Source organism: Chenopodium album, chromosome 20 (assembly GCF_948465745.1).
Source record: "Chenopodium album chromosome 20, dcCheAlbu1.1, whole genome shotgun sequence".
Lineage (NCBI taxonomy): Eukaryota > Viridiplantae > Streptophyta > Magnoliopsida > Caryophyllales > Amaranthaceae > Chenopodium > Chenopodium album.
Window position 1 is genome coordinate 34,353,010 of NC_137853.1, and position 20,594 is coordinate 34,373,603.

Below are 20,594 nucleotides of genomic sequence, written 5' to 3' on the forward strand. Positions count from 1 at the left end.
TAAAATCGTGCTTTAGAAAAAAATGAAAAACAACTTTAAAGATTTGAACATGTCATATAAAAAAATCAAAATTTTGACTCATTAGTTTATTGAGCATTTAAAAAACATATGGAGTATCAACTACCTTACGGAATACAAATTATACTCCGTATTATGGTGTAAATGCATATATGCAATTCTAAGGGTTCGTATAATCGTATGTATCATTTTGTAGGTAAGTTACTCGGTAAAATTTGCATTTCATTCTTTGTGTTTAACGAACAAAGTAACATCTAACAAGTGCTGAGACTGCTGACCACTTGACCAGGCCTGCTAGTCATTTCACACTGGTCATGCACATCGTTGGAAATAAAAACTTCATAATTTTATACCCCTTTTCCATAACTTTAGTCAAAATTCATATCATAATAATTTCAACCGTCAACAAACCCTTATTACTTACTACGTATTAGACACTAATTCTCTTACGAGATGGCCATTTCCAATATATATGACTTTGCATAAACATAGTACAAGAATACAAGTATATATGTATACATGAAATTAAACCAAGTTTATGGACTGGATTCATGCATTTTAATCAGAGTTAATCCTTCACTAATTAATCTTTGTGAACAACAAAGTATGACCATTTGACCACTTCCATCTATAAATACCCCAACACAATTATCCCTTTGTCTCACAAAACACATCCAATAATACTTTCATTTCAACTTACTACATAATTTAGCACTACCTTTAATTAAAAATATTCTATTAGCTATATAACATGGGTGGCAAAGGCGGTGGTGGCGGAGGGAAAGGTGGAGGAGGAGGTGGTGGTGGTGGTGGTGGAGGAAAAGGTGGTGGTGGTGGTGGTGGTGGAGGTGGGAGAGGTGGTAGTGGAGGAGGAAAAGGAGGCGGTGGTGGGTCGAAAGGAGGAGGTGGTGGTTCGGGCTACATGGTGGCCCCCGGAAGTGGTGGAGCTGCTTACATATCTAGGGATGCATTTGAGAGTAACCCAGGAGTTTACTTTACTGGATTTCATGCTGGTGAGAAAGGGAGCAAGTAACTAGCAAGTAGCTCGTTAAATACTTAAATATGGTGGTTCTTCATATCTAAGTATTGTATATATTATAATTAGTACTTATGCATGGAATATATAGTTTCATGTATGTGTTTGATGATGCTCTTGCTATCTTATCGATACTAAATAAAATGCATCTTTGATTTATGTGATCTTATTAGAACTTACTGTAGCTGTAAATTATATTAAAGCTTAATCCTTACTAATCCTTCTTAAAACTAGTCTGAATCAAATGAAAAGGCGGACAAAATAAACATTTATGTGATTATAAAACTCGGTTTGTAGCTAATTAACTAGCTATCAAATCATCATATCACCAGTAGCGGATCCACTAAGGCACAAGGTGCTACCCCTAAAAATTTGGGGGGGAAAAAATAGAAAAAGGTAGTTCAAAGAGACCTGTTATCTTAAATAACTGGTCTCTTTGAGGCTGTATTAAAAAGTAGAAACAAACCCGCCTTTTTTCCATACTAAAACAAAAGAACCTGTTATATATAAACAGGTCTCTTAGATTCTGCCTTTTTTATTGAACATACAAACAAAAGAGACCAGTTATACATTAAACAGGTCTCTTATCTTCTAATTTATTTTCTCACTTATTTAATTTTTTTATTGAAACAAATTACTTATACTTATATTTGTACATAATTTTTCGTTTTTGAAGGACTCTCATTTATAAAAATTATAAAGTAGTAGAATCTATGTACCAAAATGAATTTTTAAAATTTAAAGGCTAATTATAAAACGATAATACTAATATATAATATAGATTTTTTTTTTTTTTTCCTTATTATTCTATGCTACCCCTAGTTAGAATTCCTTGTTCCGCCCCTGATCATCACACCATTGTGCAAAACTTAGCATTCCCCATATTATAGAATCCTAATAAGATTATTCTCTTATATGGTTAATTTGAGCACACGTTACATTTAATTAACCAACCATATCATATTATTCCCTTCATCTCATTGTATTGTGATTCATAGCTATTCGTCTCATTATTATGATATTATCCATCCATGAAATGAAAAGATCTATACTGTCAGAAATTAAAATGTAATTAAATTGCAATTTGTTTAGCAATTGTGTATGAACCAGGCTACTCAGTTTTGATAAATTTATCCATGATTTTAAGAATCATACATTTATTAAATAAATATCAATCATATCTGATCAGTGATCATCTAGCTTCTTCAGTTCTTCCTAGCTGACTACACCAGTTGATTACAAAGAGCAAAAGAAGCGCGAAAATCATAGGGTGCAATTGCAATTAATACAAAAGCAACTAATAAAAATTCTAGTAAAGTATTGTTCGAATTTTGCATTCCTTACAATATTAGCATCATTCATCATTTAGAATGTAAATCAGTAAATTATGGTGTTCATTGACTCCAGAGTAAGATCATGATACCTTCGATTCGAACACTTGGTGATGAGGACTGTTAAATATTAGATTTAAGCTAAAACTCTACAGAGTTAATATACTAGGAGGTTGGGTGATTATTTCATTATTTGATTAATAACATACGCAAAAACTATGGACTAAGCTACAATTGCTATTAATCATGGCACTAATAAGTTAAATCATGTTTTACTAAAGTTTATATTTCATGAGACTTTTCGTAGAGAGTACTACCCCAGTGTATGTCTAGCTTAAACATGTTTGTTGTACTTGTACCTGTCTTCTCGTACACAAAACAAAATGAATATTGCATTGCTATTAATCTCTTAAAACACGAAATGCAAAGACTGAATGCAAAAACATTGTGCCTCGTCATTTTTGTAGTGTTAATCTCTTAGAACACGAAATACAAAGACTGAATGCAATCAACTCATCATCAATACTATCATCATTTCGATCAATTGTAAACAATACGTAGAGAAATTCTAAAAACTCACATTATATTGGGTGTGCATCGACTATTTGAGCTATATTCTCATGAACCGGAACAGAGAGAAAATCCACCACACAAGCAGTCATTGTAGTAGTTTTATCATCGAAATAGAATCTACTTCCAACATCTTGGTGTGATGATAAAGGAGAGGCATCTGCATCAGTAATAGGAGAAAGACGGAAAATTACTAGGTCCAAGTTAGTAACATTTTTATTGACTGGATTGGGTTTAGACCAGAAGAAGGCCAATAAGTTCTCAGATAAGGGATGCAGCACCATATAGTTTCTGCGACAAAGGCGGCCATGTCCACCAAAGTGGGGATTACAGATACCAGTGACATATACTGTCTGATACCTCTGGTCAGACAAGTTGTACATTGAGAGCATCCCAGCACCGTTGACCCAATAGATGGTCTCATGATAGACAGACACAACGGGACCATGTTCCCCGGTTTTACGAGAGGAATAGAGGTGTCGAGTGAGTTCAGGGCAAGAATCAAAGCGGTGCCAAATCCAAGTAGATGGATCAAAGGTGTACTGAAAAGCAGAGTAAGTAGCAACTAGTAAAATCCTGTTGATTCTAACAAGGGGGAATACAACGAGGTCATAATCGGAAACCCATTCAAATGGTGGTTCTGGAAGTGGCTGCCAGTATCCCACAGCCGGGTCAAACACCTCAGCAAAAGGAGTATCTGAATCACGACGATTCCCACCGAAAGCAAACAGCTTCCCATTCAAGGAAACCAAATGAGGATGGTAACGAGGACATAAAAGGGGTTCCAAACCCAGCTTCCATTGAGGAGTGGGATCGCTAAAGTCACAATAATCAAAGGAATTAGACATCTCAAAATCAACATTCGTTCTTGGATTCGCACCTGTATAAGTAAACGTAGGCTTGCCACCAGTAACTAGCCGTGAGTCAGTGATATTGCTTTGGGGAGCAGGAGCATCAGTGGGAGGAATATATCCCTCGGATTCAGATATATAATCATCGAAAGCTTTAACGTGAGACTGTTCACCACCTATGGCATACATGACGGATCCAATAGCCGCACAACGAGCCGTGCAAGGGTATACAGGGTCGCCCGTAACATGGCATTTGAACTCAAACGGACCTTCGATTACATAAGATTTATCTTTCACAAACAAACTACCAACGGGAGTATCAGCGATGCCATCATATACACAAGAAGAAGAAGAACAATTTCGGAGTTTATCAACCGGAATCTTCATCTTCAACCATCCAGCGAAACCAGGATCGCCAACGTAAACCAAACGAACACCGATCCAGACATCTTTCTGCGCTTTACCACCGCTATCCGGAGGTGATGCCGATCTTTTACGCTTCATACCCCTTTCAGCCTCCAATACTGAATTCATAACTTACGATTGTATTTTAGGGTTTCTTTTTCGCCCCCAAATCGATTTGCACCTTAGAAATAGGAAAATTTGTAAATTACCACCCAAAAATAGGTGCATTTTCTAAATAACCACCCACTAAAAATTTTATTTTAAAATACCACCCCTTAAATTAATTATTTACTCAGATTACCACCCTTTTTAAATATCCGGTGGAAAAAAGGGAAGTGGGGCCCACAGTCGTTACTTCCCTCAATTTTTTTCTTTTTCCTCGACTTCACTATTGTAAGCTACAGTAGTTACTTCCCTCTTTCAATTCTCTCATTCTCTCATTCAATTTTCTTCTGCAAAATCACCCAGCTCCATAAATTCTCACCCACCATTGAGATTAGGATTGAGAAATAGAGATTAAACCCTAAATCTGTTATAGTTCATTTGAAACCCACCATTTTAATTGGGGTTTTGCGAGGAGCTTGTTTGCGAAATTCGCCATCTTTAGGGCGTTTTGTTGGGGACCACGTGCTGAGTTCATCACCTGACATTGGTAGCTGTCAATGGCGACATCAGAGGTAAGCAATTTAGATCCTTTTCATAAATGTTGTATGTTGTTGGTTGGTGATGGTAGAATTGCAATTTTGTTGAAATTTAGGGTTGAATTGTTCTGTAATTTTTGTTGAATTCTTTAATTGAAGTCAATTATTGTTTAATTGTTGGGTAATTGTTTAAGAATAGATGTGAATTAGGGAATGTGTTTATTGCTGCTGTGTGTATTGGTTGCTGTAAAGAATTCATTTTTGATTAGTTGTCTTAAATATGGTATTACATGCACAGATTGCTGCTCAATTAGTTGATGTTAAGGTTAGGTTAGGGGGGACAGTTTGTGAATAAAAAAATAAGGGGGAAGACTTTGTGTGGCTATGAGGGTGGCTGGGAATATTGGAGGTATAAGTGCAAAGTGAAGGACATGTCAGTGGATTTGCTTAGGGAATCTTGTATATGGGGGTTTGTGAAGCTAGATCTGCATGTGCCAAACTCATGGAAAATTTGGTACAAAGAAAAGGGCAAGACTTGGTCAAATGGCAAAAAAGAAATTCTTGGTGTAGATGATGTAAAGGGCTTTTTGGAGACAAAAGCAAGGAGTGAGTTTGTTGTACTTTACTGTACTGCCCAAGTACCCAGCAATGTTCAACCCACCCAAAATAGAAAAACCAAACCTGAGAAGCCCACTGAACTCAGAAGAAGCCCTAGGTTTAAGTTGATTGTGGAAAATGCAGATAAGGTTGTAGGGCAGACTGAAGAGGGAGGTGCATCTCAGAGTGTGAGTGTGAAAGGGAAGAAATCAACAAGGAAGAGATTGTTCTCTGAGAGTGACAAAGGGAAGAAAAGGCAAGGGGAAGAGGAAGGTATTTCTGGGATAAACACAATCAAAGGAAAGGGAAAGTGTGCAGCAAAGGGTGGTAGAAAGAAGAAGACAGGGAGGGAGGTTGAGTTGGAAGAAGAAGCTGGATCTGGCTCCTCCAGCTCTGATAGCTATGACACTGATCCTGATTGGGATATAGGGGAAGACAAGGGGTTAGATGAGGATGCTGACCTTGCAGAAGATCTGGACAACACTGTCCAGAACATAATTAATGAAGTGAATGCTGATTTGGAGGGAGTTCAAGATCAGAGAGAGGATGATGGGCAGAACAATGAGCACTTCATTGAGAGTGACTTGCTGACCAAAGAAGTGAATTTGCAGAGGGAGTTTAGTTCTGATTCTGAGGAGTTGGACAGCCCTAAGTGTTCTGATGATGAAGAAGACAAGCATCCATGGTTTCATGCCTCAACAGACTTCAAGAAACCTATTGACTTGCTGAAAGGACAGAAGTTTATCAACAGTAAACTGCTTAGGAGAGCATTGAGGATCCATGCAGTGGAGAACAGATATGAGTATTGGTATTTGCACAATGACAGCAACAAGATAACCATCCAGTGTAGGAGAAGATGTCAGTGCAAATGGAATGCTAAGAAGTGTAGGCTTCCACAGTGTACTTGTGTTGGTGGGAGGAGATGTCATTTTAAGGTGGTTGCAAGAAGATCTGTCAACCAAGATTACTGGCAAATTAAGAGTGTAAATCTGAAGCATAGGTGTGTGAGGGTTAGAAGCAACCTCAACCTAACTGCTGAGTTCCTAGCAGACAAGTATCTTGAGGATTGAAGAACTGACCCAGGTTGGAAGCTTAAGGGTTTCATTAGGAGGGTGTTAGTTGATCTTGGCATAGAGATCACTTACAGCAAGGCTTGGATGGCTAGGGCAAGAGCTAAGCTACTGATTTATGGCTCAGCATCACAACAATATGCCAGAGTTTGGGACTATGGCAAGGCTCTCATAAAGTACAACCCTGGGACACAATGCAATGTTGTAGTGGATGGGGTTGAGCAACCTGAGCCCCCATTGTTCCTTAGGATGTTTGTATGCCTAGCTCCTATGGCAAAGGGGTTCTTGTCTGGCTGTAGACCATTAATAGGGGTAGATGGTTGCCATCTTAAGGGTCCATACCCTGGGCAGATACTTGTTGCAGTAGGGAAGGATGGCAACAACAACATTTTTCCAATTGCATGGGCAACCTGTGAAGTAGAGAACACTGAGACATGGGTGTGGTTCCTAGATAGCTTGATGAAGTCTTTGAAAGATGAAAATGAAGGCCTTGGATTTACCTTTATGTCAGATAGGCAGAAGGTGAAGCATTATTTTCATTTTCATTTTCATTTCCTTTTTCCTTGACAGATTTGCTAAGTAATTTTTTTTTTCTTTCTTTCTCACAAATGATTTAATTTTTCTTTGGTAACAGGGGTTGTTAGAAGCTTTCAAGCAAGTTGTCCCAAATGCTGACACAAGATACTGTGTCAGACACATTTGGGCTAACTTCAAGCTGCAATTTTCTGGAGCAACATTCAAAGAGCTGTTCTGGGCAGCAGCAAGAGCTACAACACAGGTATGCTAATTTTGTTTTTCTTTCCTTTCTCACAAATGAATTTTTTTTTCCTGTGTGAATCAGTTTCTTATTCACCGTGTATGAGTGTGTGTTTTATGTATGTGACTGTATGGTGCATGGTTTCATTGTTTGGGATTGTGTTATTATGTATGTGACTGTATGTGACAGTCTGTGACTGTGTGACTGTATGTGCTAGTGTATGTGAGTGGGTGTGTGTGACTGTATGTCAGTGTGTGTGAGTGTATTTAAGTGACTATGTGTGGCTGTATGTGAGTCTGCCTGAGTTTATTTCATTGACTGAGTCTGAGTTGATTTCAGTGAGTGTGTGTGACTGTATGTAGCTGTGAGTGAGTGTGTGTGACTGTTATGTGCTGAAGCTGTCACTGTTCTGTGCTGCTCAAGTAGTTAAAATAGGTTGTGTATATGTTGCTGAATCTGTCTGTATGTGTTCCTGTCTTTTTTTTTAGTTCGATTTTGAAGTGGCAATGGAGTCAATAAGGTTCTTGTCTGAGGATGCATTTGAATACTTAGCTGATATCCCTGTTGAGCATTGGTCTAGACATGCTTTTAGTTCTTTTCCAAAGTCAAACATGTTGCTCAACAATGTTTGTGAGACTTTTAATGCTTCAAAGAAGCTAGAGATAAGCCCATTTTGACTCAGATGGAATGGCTTAGGAGATATATGATGAAAAGAAACAATGAAAAATGGGAAAGTTATCAAAAAATGGAGGGAAAAGTAGTTCCATATGTGAAAAAGGCATTCAAAAGAATTGAACCAGCAGCTAGGCATTGCATTGTCCAAGTTTCTAGAGGTGACACATATGAAGTTGAGTTGAATTCTGACATAGTGAAAGTGGACCTTAGTCAAGGAACATGCACTTGCTACCATTGGGAGCTAACTGGCATCCCTTGTGTCCATGCATCATGGACAAAAGGGCAAACCCAGAAGAGTATGTGGACAGTGCTTACTTTGTGTCCACATACATGTTAGCATATAGGTATGAGGTTGCCCCTCTGCCTGGTCCAAAGCATTGGGATAAAGTCAAGCTAAGGGAGCCACTATCACCAGCCATCAGAGTGCAACCTGGGAGGCCTAAGAGCAAAAAAAGGAAGTTAGAACAGGGAGAAGTGGTGGGGTAGAGCCAGCAACAAGAAAAACCATTGAAGAGAAGGGCAACATGTAAGAATTGTGGCCAACTAGAACACTATGCCAAGACTTGCAAGAACCCAAGTGTCACACCAGTTGCTGTTTCATCCCCCAAGAAAGAAGGTGGCAGGCCTCATTTGAACACTGACTGGGTCAATGACCAAAGAAAGAAGAAAGCAGAAAGGGCCTTAAGGAAGGTAAAGTACACAAATTCCTGAAATTTTTGGTTATTTTCATTGAGTTAAACCCTATCCCTAATTTCTGATCATGTCCTGCAGACTGCTCTTGGAGGCACACCTGGACCACATAATATAGGGAGAAAAAAATTTCCCCAGGAAGAGCAAAGGAAGAAGCAACAGCAAAGTCAACAGAGTGAGCAGCTCAGTCAGCACAGTCAGCAGCAGAGTCAGCAGCAGCCTCAGCAGTAGAGTCAGCAGCAAACTCAGCAGACCCAGGCTTCAACTACAACTGCTGCCACAGCCTATTCAAGGGAATTTGAGCCACCAAGAAGCAAGTTGCATGTTATTAGGATGACTAGAGATTAGATATGTTTGAACAGAAACCTAGTTGAAAAATGTGAAGACTTCTTTTAAGTAGTTGAACAATGTTAAGTTTTTTTTTTTTTTTTGAACTCCAACAATGATGAATGCCTTTGTTTCAATGTTTTGCAATACTCAATGAATACTTGTGGAATGCATTGGCAAGATATTAAGTATTTTATGTCTCACTTTTTTTGTTGTATATATCATTTAAGTCATGATCCAAGCACAACTCATGGCAAGTATAATATTGAAACCAAAATAAGTTGCATACCAAAATAACAAGTTTCATTCATTACTACATAAAATATCCACTACAAATGTCAGAGGAAATCACTACATCTCCCACTTAAACCAGCTTATTAATTACAACACAACCTAGAACTAAAAAGACTAGACACATAACAACTACAACAACCAGGAGCCTGCTGTCAGAACCACCATTACTGTTGATCATCTTCTTCCTGTCACCATTCAGAGCCTTGCATTTCAACCTCAGAGTATCAACCTCATTAAGCAAGCATCTTCTTTGGGCAGTTAAATCATCTACCTGAACTTTGAGAGTGTTCACTTCACCCTTCATCAGTTTTTTGTCAAGCAACAATTGGTTAATCACATCTTTCTGCCAATCAGTCCCCTCACTGTCCACCCATTCAAAACACTTACAGCCCCTTGTTTCAGTGTTAGGGTCATAGAACTTGCAAGCCTTGAATTTCCTGCCACGATTAGTAGTAGTCCAAGATGTCAACTTTGCAAATGGCAAGCCACAGTTGCATTTCTTCTGGTTTGTGGGAGATATGTTATTCCAAGACATGATTACACCTGAAATGAGCAAAAAATAAGTCAGATAAAACAACAACAACAACAAACAACCAAGTACACAACAACTACTTAATCACACCTATTCATTATGGTGGTTGACCACCATAGTCAGGATAACCAGGTGGTGGCCAAGTGCCATTTTGCTTCATCCTGTACTCAATGATACAGTCAGCCAAGAAGCCAGGGTCATTTGTGCTTCCAACATGTATGGTGTAAAATTCCTCATTAGGCAACCTCCTAAACATCTTGAACAAATCTCCATCATCTTCTAAAGTCCTATACTTTCCTTTATATATGTATTGGAATATGGGGTACACATACTCAATTGATCCTTCTATAGGGTCATCCATAACACGAAGTTGATCTTCGAATGCTATTGCCGTATCTTGTAAATTATTTTTCCCAATCTCATACTCAAGGTCAATTACAATACTCATATACTTAAATCTGAGAACCTTCTTATTCTCTTCCATTTCTGCCACAATAATTACAACAGCAAATAAACATAAAGGCTTAACACATGCTTCAATCAACACTAGCATGACAAATTGCAAACATCGTATATACAAAATTAGCACCAACTCAATGACATAATGTCAGAAACAAATAACCCCCATTTCTGCCACAATTAGAACCCCCAATTCAAACAGAAAAGCACAATTGAGTGTAGATCATGAACCCTAATTAAATAAAGACCCAATTTCCCCCAATTCAAATACAATAACAACCCTAATTTGCGAATAATTAAACCCTAATGAACAGTTCAATCAGTTTTCCCCAATGTAAGTGCAATAAGAACCCTAATTAAACCATACATTTACAGATTTAAATACATTTCCTGATGCGAATTAGCCTTTGAAATTTCTTGCCAAGCTTCTGCAATCAGTGAAATTCGTCAAATTTGGGGAGATTTTGGAGCAAAAATCGCAACAAATGGTTTGGGATTATGTTTTATAAGACAAAATCGAGGGGGTTTTCTTTTTAGAACCATCAACTAGCCGTTAATAGTCGTTAGGTGGGTCCCACTTCCCTTTTTTCCATCGGAAATTTAAAAAAGGGTGGTAATCTGAGTAAATAATTAATTTAAGGGGTGGTATTTTAAAATAAAATTTTTAGTGGGTGGTTATTTAGAAAATGCACCTATTTTTGGGTGGTAATTTACAAATTTTCCTTAGAAATAACCCCTTTTTTCTTTATTAATCATTAGGCGGATTAATTGGGCCTTGTTAATGGACTTTGAATCCTTTTAGTTTTAAGGATCGTTTGTTTGTTGGCATTCAGGAAGGGAAATGGGAATCAACTGTCCCGATTCCCTTTGTTGTTGTTACTTAAGCACTTTTTTGCATTCCCTTATCCTCTCCATTACCCTAAATCCTTCATATTTCATTCCCCACCCCACTTGGACTTTTCCATTCCATTTCCATAGCCACCCATCCACCACCACATCCACACTAGCCTCCACGTACCACCCAGTCGCACCTCCACAGCTCCACCGACCACCACCACCCTTCCACGACCTTCGCTGCCCCTCGCCGCCCACCGATAAACACTCCTTTCCCCTCGCCGCCCAAAAAGCCCTCCCCAACCTCGAAAAACCTCCCTTAGGGTTAGGGAGGTTTTTCGAGGGAGGATTGTAACACCCCAATAATTTCCCCTTTTCTAAACCACTTACTTTATATAAAATAGGGGAGAACCATCGACATGTTACCGCCACGTGTTAAAACGTTAAGGCTTTATCAAAGTATTGCAGCGGAGAACCAAACATAAATCTTTAAAATAACACAGTTCAGAAAACGAATAAGCCAAAGCTTACAAATTGGAGGCATAAAGGCCCTTATTTAAAACCAAACCAATAATCAAAATCCAAAACATAAACGAAATAACAAAGCATAAATAAGTTCAACACAAGAATTGAACACTCTCAATCACACCAATCCCTTGACAATGCGTTTGTGAAATCCCTGAACTTCACATCATCAAGCTCACCTGTGCAATACTGCTCCCCAATAATACAAGTGTAATAATTGGATCATCACAGGGTCATTGAAAGGCGAAAGCCATGACCAAAAGAAAACACACACAAAAGCACGCAATCAGCAAAGCTGAGTACATACAAGCTACAACGTACAAAACCTAGCATGCTCAATTAATTATAATAAATAAACATACAACACGAATTCATTAATCAAGACTCCACACTTAGACAATTCAATTGACTCAAACATACTTACTAATTAATTCCAAACACTTGACTCTATATTTAATTTAATTAATTTAGTTTGGAGTAAGCAATAGACGAGGTTGTCCAATCCACCAAATCATTTTGGTCCCAAATGACCATTTGAAATAAAAGTTTAGCGCGATGCAAGAATGGGCGCGACTCCATTCTCATAAAGTTAGTCTAGGATCCCATCTAACTTTCATTATAAAATAAAATGTAAATACCAAAAGAGAAGAGGACATGTTGATCAAACAAGCCTCGAAAAGCCACGGGCTACCACCGTGTACCCCAACCCATAATTGTCAATACTCTAGAAGTGCACGCTTTCCAGAGTTTTATTACTCATCATCCATGTTTCACTTTACGTAATTACAATTTTAATTGATAGCCGACTCAATCAAGAAGACCATACATAACAATCATACATCAATTCATTTTTAATCTTATTAAAGACAATGGTGATCACATCACAAATTGACCTTTAATTCCATTAAAATTCTAAATTATCCAAAATTGTTAAACATAGTCAACTCACCTAGCCATTCGGCTTAATCCATCTTTACTCAACATACTTATAAGTCATGATTGAGTAATAATTAAATAAATAATAACCTTGTGGAATAATTAATAATTTCATTCCAACATCTTGGTGTGATGATAAAGGAGAGGCATCTGCATCAGTAATAGGAGAAAGACGGAAAATTACTAGGTCCAAGTTAGTAACATATTTATTGACTTGATTGGGTTTAGACCAGAAGATGGCCAATATGTCCAATGCATAATTAACATGTGTACAATGTGGGACCCACTAACGGTTTTTTGGATGGAAAAATTAAGTGGTGGTGAAACCAACTTTTTGGTTTTTTATGTGGTGTTATAATCAAAGTTTTTTTTTTTTTTTTTTTTTTTTTTTTTGGTGTTATTATCAAAATCGTGACAATTTTTGGGTGTAATAGAGAATAGTACTGCATAAGAAATATTCTCACGAGAGCCTTCCCATATATATATATATATATATATATATATATATATATATATATATATATATATATATATATATATATATATATATATATATATATATATATATATATATATATATATATATATATATATATATATATATATATACTCCGTATATATAAGTACTAAATAATAAAAAGCATCTCTTATGTGATCTTATTAAAACTTATTGTATCTGTAAATTATATTAAAGGGTAACCCTTACCAATCCTTCTCAAAATTTTCTGCACAAAACATGGCTTTTTGTGATTAAAAAAAATAAAAATAAAAATAAAAATAAAAAAACTCGATTTGTAGGCTACTTAACTAGCTGTCAAAGCATGCATCACACCAACTAAGCTGTTTATAGTTTACTAACCACACCATTATGCAGCACTTAGCATTCCATGATACCCCACATTATAAAATCTAATACGAGTACGTAGTACTATTCTCTCTAATATGGTTATTTTGACCACACGTTACATATATAATTAACTAACCATATCATAATATACTAGTATTAGCTATTCGTCTCATCATGATCCCTGAAATGTAATCCAGAAAGTAAAATGTAAATTGCACTTTTGTTTAGCATTGGAAGTGAACCAGGTCACTCAATTTCGAAAAATTTATCCATGTTTTAAGTATCATACATCTATTACAGAAAACACCATTGGGAATTCCAGCAACGTGTTGTTCGAATTTTGCATTACAAGAAGAGCGTCATTCATCAGTTAGAAAGTAAGTCAGTAAATTAAATTATGGTGTTCATTTGACTCCAGAGCATCAATTCGAACACTTGGTGCGGGACTGCTAAAAATTAGATTTTAGCTAGAGCTCAGAATATTAGTAGAAGGTTGAGTGATTAACTATTTAATAAATAACACAAAAACTATGTACGAGTTTGGTTCACATAGGAATTAAATTCTGCGAGAAATTTACTTCATGGGAAATCTTACACGAAAATTTTAGAGCACAATGCTACACTTGCTATTTATCCTGTTTTACAAAGTTTTCGAGTATATTTCATGTAGGTTGGTAGAGAGTTAGACACAGAATGCTAGTAATACGGCCCTAAACATGTTAGGGCCGTATTACTAAGGAGCATTGCGCTGCTATTATTCTGTTAAAACACGAAATGCAAAGACAGGATCCATCAACTCATCATCACTTTGTCATATATAGAGAAATCAAAGACACGTTAGGGATGAACTAATTACAGTAAGGTAAGAGGTGCCGCAAATCATAATCATATATGAACGAACTTTATCATCTCTTATAACACGAAATGCAAAGACTGAATGCAATCAACTCATCATCAATACTATCATCATTGCGGTCTAAATAAAGAAACTCACAATGGGTGTGCATCGAATATATGAGCTACATGGTGATGAACCGGAACAGAGAGAAAATCCACCACAGAAGCAGTCATTGTAGTAGTTTTATCATCGAAATAGTCTTTAAGTTCTTCATCTTCTAAGTAGTATGATGATAAAGTAGCAGCATCCAAAGGCGAAAGACGGAAAAAAACCAGGTCCAAGTTAGTATCTGTTTGAGTGAATGGAGGGGACTGACCCAGTGGATTGTATTTACACCATAAGATGCCCAATAAGTCTTCAGAAAAGGGATACAAAACCATTTCTCGTCTGTTGTGAAACCGGCCATTGCCATATCCAAACCAGGGACTGCATATACCAGTCACGTACACTTTCTGATACCTCTGCTCACGCAAATTGTACATTGAGAGTATCCCACTGGAATCAACCCAATAGATGGTCTCATTATACACAGCCAAAGCGCGCGCTTTATCTTCATATGTGAGGGCACATATAAGGAGCCCAGAGAGGTCGGGGCAGGTATCAAAGCGGTGCCAATGCCATGTGAATGGATCAAAGGTGTACTGAAAGTCCGACTCAGTAGCCACCAGTAAAATCCTTTTGACTCTAAGAAGGGGTAATACAACGAGTTCAAAATCGGAAACCCATTCAAATGGTGGTTCTGGAAGTGGCTGCCAGTATCCCACAGCCGGGTCAAACACCTCAGCAAAAGGAGTATCTGAATCACGACGATTCCCACCAAAAGCAAACAGCTTCCCAAACATCGATACCAGCCTAGGTCGGTATCGAGCACATATAAGGGGTTGCGAACCCAGCTTCCATTCCGGGGCTGGGTCGCTGAAATCACAGAAATCAAAGGAATTCGATAACTCGTTATCAGCATTCCTTTTCCTTGAACTTAGATCCGCCCATAACCTTAAGTTAGGTTTGCCACCAGTGATGGTGCTTAAGGGTAGAGGAAGATCATAGTCGGCAGCAAGCCTTCCCTCAGCTTCACCCAAATAATCATAATAACCTTGAATGTGAGATTGATTACCACCCATAGCAAACATGACAGATCCAATAGGAGCACAACGAATGGAGGTAGGGTATGAATCATCGGCCGTAACATGACATTTGAAATCAAACGGACCTTCCACTTGATAAGATCTACCATTCACAAACATATCAGCACGAGTACTAGAAGGAGACATGGAGATGGCATCGTAAACACGAGAAGACGAAGAATTTTGGAATTTATCAAGGAGTAAGCCAGGAATCTTCATCTTCAACCATTTAACAAGAGTGGGTCCTGGCTCTCCGAAACCGGCAACGTAAAGCAGACGAACGCCGATGCAGACATCTTTATGGACTACACCAACCGATGGCGCTGGTGATTCCGATCTTTTCCTCTTCCTATTAACCTCCATTGTATTTTTAGGGTTTCTTTTTGCCCCAAATCTGATAACTTGGAGAGAGCAGATTGTATTATAGGTTTTTTTTTTTTTTTGCCACTTTCTGCGATTAATTGGGCTTTTTTATTAATGAAATTTGAATCCATATATTTTTTTTTCCTTTTTCTTTTTTAATCTACACCTCAAGAATGGATCATTTTTTTTTACACCAATTTTAAAATTTTTGTTGCAAATTACTACCATTAAAAAGTGGTATTTTGAAACAAAAATTTTAAAATTGGTGGTCTTTTGCAACATTTTTTTTGAAAGGTAATTATATGCAAAAAAATGATTTAAAAGGTGGTTTTTTGTAAATTTTTTTCTTTTTTTAAATACATATTAAGAAGAAAAAAGAAAAATGATAAAGCAAGTGATATAGTAAATGCTAGGTATAAATTTACCCAAAATTAAGGAAAATTTGTCTAAGACAACATTTTATAACACATTTTTTTTGTCTGGAAAAACCTTTTAAAATTTTTTTTGGCAAAGTCAGACCTCCTTACAAAAAAATTTTGTTATGAACGACCAACCCCCACTTTCAGGCCATTGACCACCGGAATCCGGTGTTGACTCACACGTGACTTGCACATGCTCCTTACTTCTCCTAATTGTACCCCTTTTCTCTCCAAATTCTTCACATAAAAACCCCTTTTCTTCTTCAATTGAATCCAAAACCAAAAATTCTCCCCAATTTAGGGTTTAATAAGGGTATTTGTCAACTCAGAATTTGTGGGATCGATCTTCTTTGCAATTAAGGTCGGTAATTTCTCCCCAATTGTTCGAATTATGTCAAATTGTAAATTAGGGTTTCGATTTTTAGAATTGATTTGGGGTTGATTTAAATTGCTTGCCAAATATGGATCAATTTGAAGACAAGAGAAGTGGGTGTATGTGGGTTTCCAGCTACTAGAAGAACGTTGTGGACCTATGATAATCAAAGCAAAAGATTCGTTGCATGCAAGTTCTTCAACCACGAAAATGGGCAAAGAGGATGTAATACATTTGAATGGGTTAATGAGGATATACTCGATTGGCAGAGGAATGTTGCCAATGTACGTATAGCTAGAAAAGCATAGGCTTTCCACTGATCTGAGTATCCTGAAGGCAAGATTGGCATGTAATGACTAATGAGCATGAAAAGAGTAGGCTAGCTTCTGAACTGAATGATTTGAAGAATAACATTAACTACAGGGCAGATTGGGGGTCGATGGAGGATGGAGGTGATCATTAGCGGGCTTGGACGGGTAGCAGACCGGGCCTACCAACGGGCTTTATGTAGCAAACCCGAACCCTTTTATGCGGGCTTGATACTTTGTCCATGCCCTACACAAATTCGCGTCGTGTCTTTTCAAAGTAAAATTGAAAAAGTGGGCCCACGCGCCGGAATTTCTCACCGAAAAATGCAATTGGGTAGTGCTACTCTAACTTTTTAAATTTAGGGGGTAGTTTTTTTGATAAAATTTTTTAATGGGTAGTTGTTTCCAAATACCCCTATTAAGCATGTAGTTCCTGACAATTTTTCCTGATCATTATTTTGTTAATGGAGTGATTTTTAATGAAGGTGAACATGTGGATTTGTTAATCAAACATTGAAGGTAATTTTGAATGAAATTTTGTATTTATTTTTCTTTAATTGTGTTATTTTAGATTTGAATTAGAATATTTTGTAATCATAAAATTCATTGTTTATTTTCCTTTTTGAAATTTGATGAATTTGGATATATGTTGAATTTGATAATAATGTGACAAAGGTTGAAGATGATGTTCTTTATAAGATAGTGTTATGTTCATTTCTTTAATCTTTACAATTCTATAACATGTTCTTTTCACTTTAATTAAATGTTCTTTTTATTTCAGCTAAATGTTCTTTACATCTCTATACAATATTCTTTTCGCTTTTTTTTTTAAACGGATGCACCATGCGTATGGTACATCCGCCTCCACAAACCATTAATTGGATTTATTTGAATATATATTTTTGAATAAAATAGTTAGATAGAATTAGGTAGATATTATAGGATATAAATGTTAGTTAGTAATTTTATTATCAATAAAAATTGGATAGAATTTCAGATTAAAATTATTGGTTTAGAACTTTTTTTTAAAAAAAACTTTTAGAGTTTTATTTTCTATAAAATACTACTATTTCATATGTACAAATTAAATTAAAATATTATTTTAAAAAAATATAACTCTCAATAATTTTCATATAAATTTATTTTTTATATCATAATTTAATTTGTCAGAAAAAACCTTTTTAATAGCTCATTTTGCAAGAAAAAACCTTTTAAACCATTCTTTGTACAAAAAAAACCACCACGACGACTTTTTTTGTATAATGAAACATGGGTCCTCTTTTCCGGCATTGACTCCAATTTCAGGCGTTGACCCTTTACTTTTCCTACTTGCTGCCAATTATTTGGATATTTGCACTCTCCCTTACTTTTTCCTCTTATTTTCCCTCCAAACTAATCCCCTTTAATCTCTCTCTCTCCCATTCCTCCATGAATACTCTGCAAATTAAAGCCATCAAATCAATTTGGGTTTCAATCTCTCTCACCTTTGCTGCTTTTAATTAATTCCTCAAGCATTAAGTAAGGTAAGTTTATAATCATCATTTTTTATCTGGAAATAGTTAAAAATTGGGGCTTTTTTAAGAGTAAAGCAAAACTCACTTATTTATATATGTTGTTAATGGCTAAAGGAAGAAGAAAGGGGTCGCTTGGACGCTAAACCTAGGTATGTTCTTCAATTTCGTGTTCAATTGCATAATTTTTTTTAGGGTTCAACAAATTAAGTCGGGAAAAAAAAAAAAAAAAAAAAAAAAAAAAAACTAATTCACCTAATTGTTGCATGTTGTTGTTGAATTTGAACTTTGATGCATGAATAACACCCAAAAACTTTGATAAATTCTTGAATTTGTTGAATAGAATTGTTGAATTGTTGCCCTAGCTAAGTTGTTGAAAATGTTCGAATTTTTTTGTTTGTTGTGTTTGTCAGGTGATGAATTCAAGAAGAAAGAAGAACAATGAACCCTTTCAATGGTGAATTCAAGAAGAAAGAAAAACAATGAACCCCTTCAATGGTGAATTCATCACTACAATTGTTGAAGAAATGGAACAAAAACCCTAATTCACCTTACAATTAATCTGGTTTGGGAGATGATTTGCCCTAATTACCCAAATGTGGGCTGCAACTAGGAAAAATAAAGGGTCAACGCCTAAAATTGGGAGTCAATGCCGGAAAAGAGGGCTCGGGTTTCATTGTACAAAAAAGTCGTTGTGGTGGTGTTTTTTTAACAAAGAATGCTTTAAAAGGTTTTTTCTTGCAAAATGAGCCATTTAAAAGGTTTTTTCTGACAAATTTTCCTAATTTTTTTGAAGTAAAAGAAATAGTTCAAATCGTACACCATTTATTTATAATATATTCTAATCGAAAATAAAATACTCCCACAACCTAATATGAATTTATTATTGTATGTAGCCCCGTCAATTGGGTTGGTTTACAGGTAATTTTAGGTCGGGTCACATCAGATTACGAGTCAAGATATGTTCAATCTTATTTCATAGTTTTAGTATCTGGTTAACCCAGCAGGCTTAAAACAAAATTTTGTTTTATTTTATATATTTTTTACTAATTTTTACAAAATTATAATTCAAGGTTTATAATTTCTTAATCAAAGATTCTCACCAATATTATTATTACTTATTACATGTCTACTACATAACTTAAATTGTCACAAACTAAAGCACTCCAATTTCTAATTAATTTTATATCAATGATATATTAAAAATTTGACATATAAAAAAATTTATCTTACAATTTAATAAATAACCCAGGGATCGAACGAGTACAAAACTAGTAATGTGTAAATGAGTAATCAATGAATGCACATAATTATATGTATTAACTTTGTGCAATATAAAATTTGTATAGATATATATATATATATATATGTAATTTGTTAATTTATATATAAATTTACAAAATTTGTTAATACATAATTTTTTAGCATTATCTATCAATTTAATTTTTCATATCTTATTATGATCAATATCCTAATTGTCGTCCAAGATCGCAGCAAAATCCTCAAAACCCTAATTAACACTCAGATTAGTAAGAAACCCGATGATAATGATATGTGTCTGGTGAGATTGACACAAGACTTATGTGAAGAAAGCCAAGTCAATCAGTTAACTACTTGAAATAATCACAGTAAGTTTTTTTCTTATTCACTTTTAACAATGATAATCCTTACTACGTACTATTTCTTTTGATATTAAATTCATAAAGATAAAAAATGAGTGTAGTTTTATATGTACTGATTTACAGGAACTTGTCTTATTTTGTGAGTCATACTCCCTTATTTTGGGAATATGATCAAATGAGAGATTTTTCATATGCATTTTACCAGTTGTACAAAAAATTTCGTGGAATCTCGAGTCAATCAAAATACAATCCACTATACAGAACAAGTATTGATCCTAATTGGTCAAATGATTTGCCATCACTACTTTCACAACAATATAATGACGTTCATATTACAATTCACCGTAAAAATTCGAATGATAGGTGATAAGTGCATAATATACCATATTTTTAGTCTCTAATATTAGTCTTATAATCGTTTTCTATTATTTATTTTATGAATTTAGTCAATTTAATATTTATAGTTCTTATTTTATGTTAGTATTTTATTTTAGGACATTTTGTGAAAAACTACTTTATAAAACATTTTTTTTTGCGAGAAACTACCTAATAAAAAATATGTTGTAAAAAACTACTTTTTA

General features: G+C 35.8%; 1 protein-coding gene across 1 annotated transcript; it reads left to right on the forward strand.

The window, feature by feature from the left end:
* The first annotated feature begins 6,606 nt into the window (after positions 1-6,606).
* On the forward strand, positions 6,607-7,953 carry LOC145597084 (uncharacterized). The gene is made up of 6 exons (XM_081653260.1): positions 6,607-7,041; positions 7,154-7,297; positions 7,494-7,498; positions 7,548-7,614; positions 7,675-7,698; positions 7,765-7,953. Exons 1-6 carry the CDS (start codon positions 6,607-6,609, stop codon positions 7,951-7,953), a joined length of 864 nt encoding a protein of 287 aa, XP_081509386.1.
* The last annotated feature ends 12,641 nt before the right edge of the window (positions 7,954-20,594 follow it).

Excerpts from the sequence above, each read along its gene's own strand:
- LOC145597084 (XM_081653260.1), top strand. The coding sequence starts at position 6,607 with ATGGCTAGGGCAAGAGCTAAGCTACTGATTTATGGCTCAGCATCACAA. Across the intron at positions 7,042-7,153 it reads TTATGTCAGATAGGCAGAAG|GGGTTGTTAGAAGCTTTCAA; the intron begins GTGAAGCATTAT and ends CTTTGGTAACAG. Across the intron at positions 7,699-7,764 it reads CACTGTTCTGTGCTGCTCAA|TTCGATTTTGAAGTGGCAAT; the intron begins GTAGTTAAAATA and ends CTTTTTTTTTAG.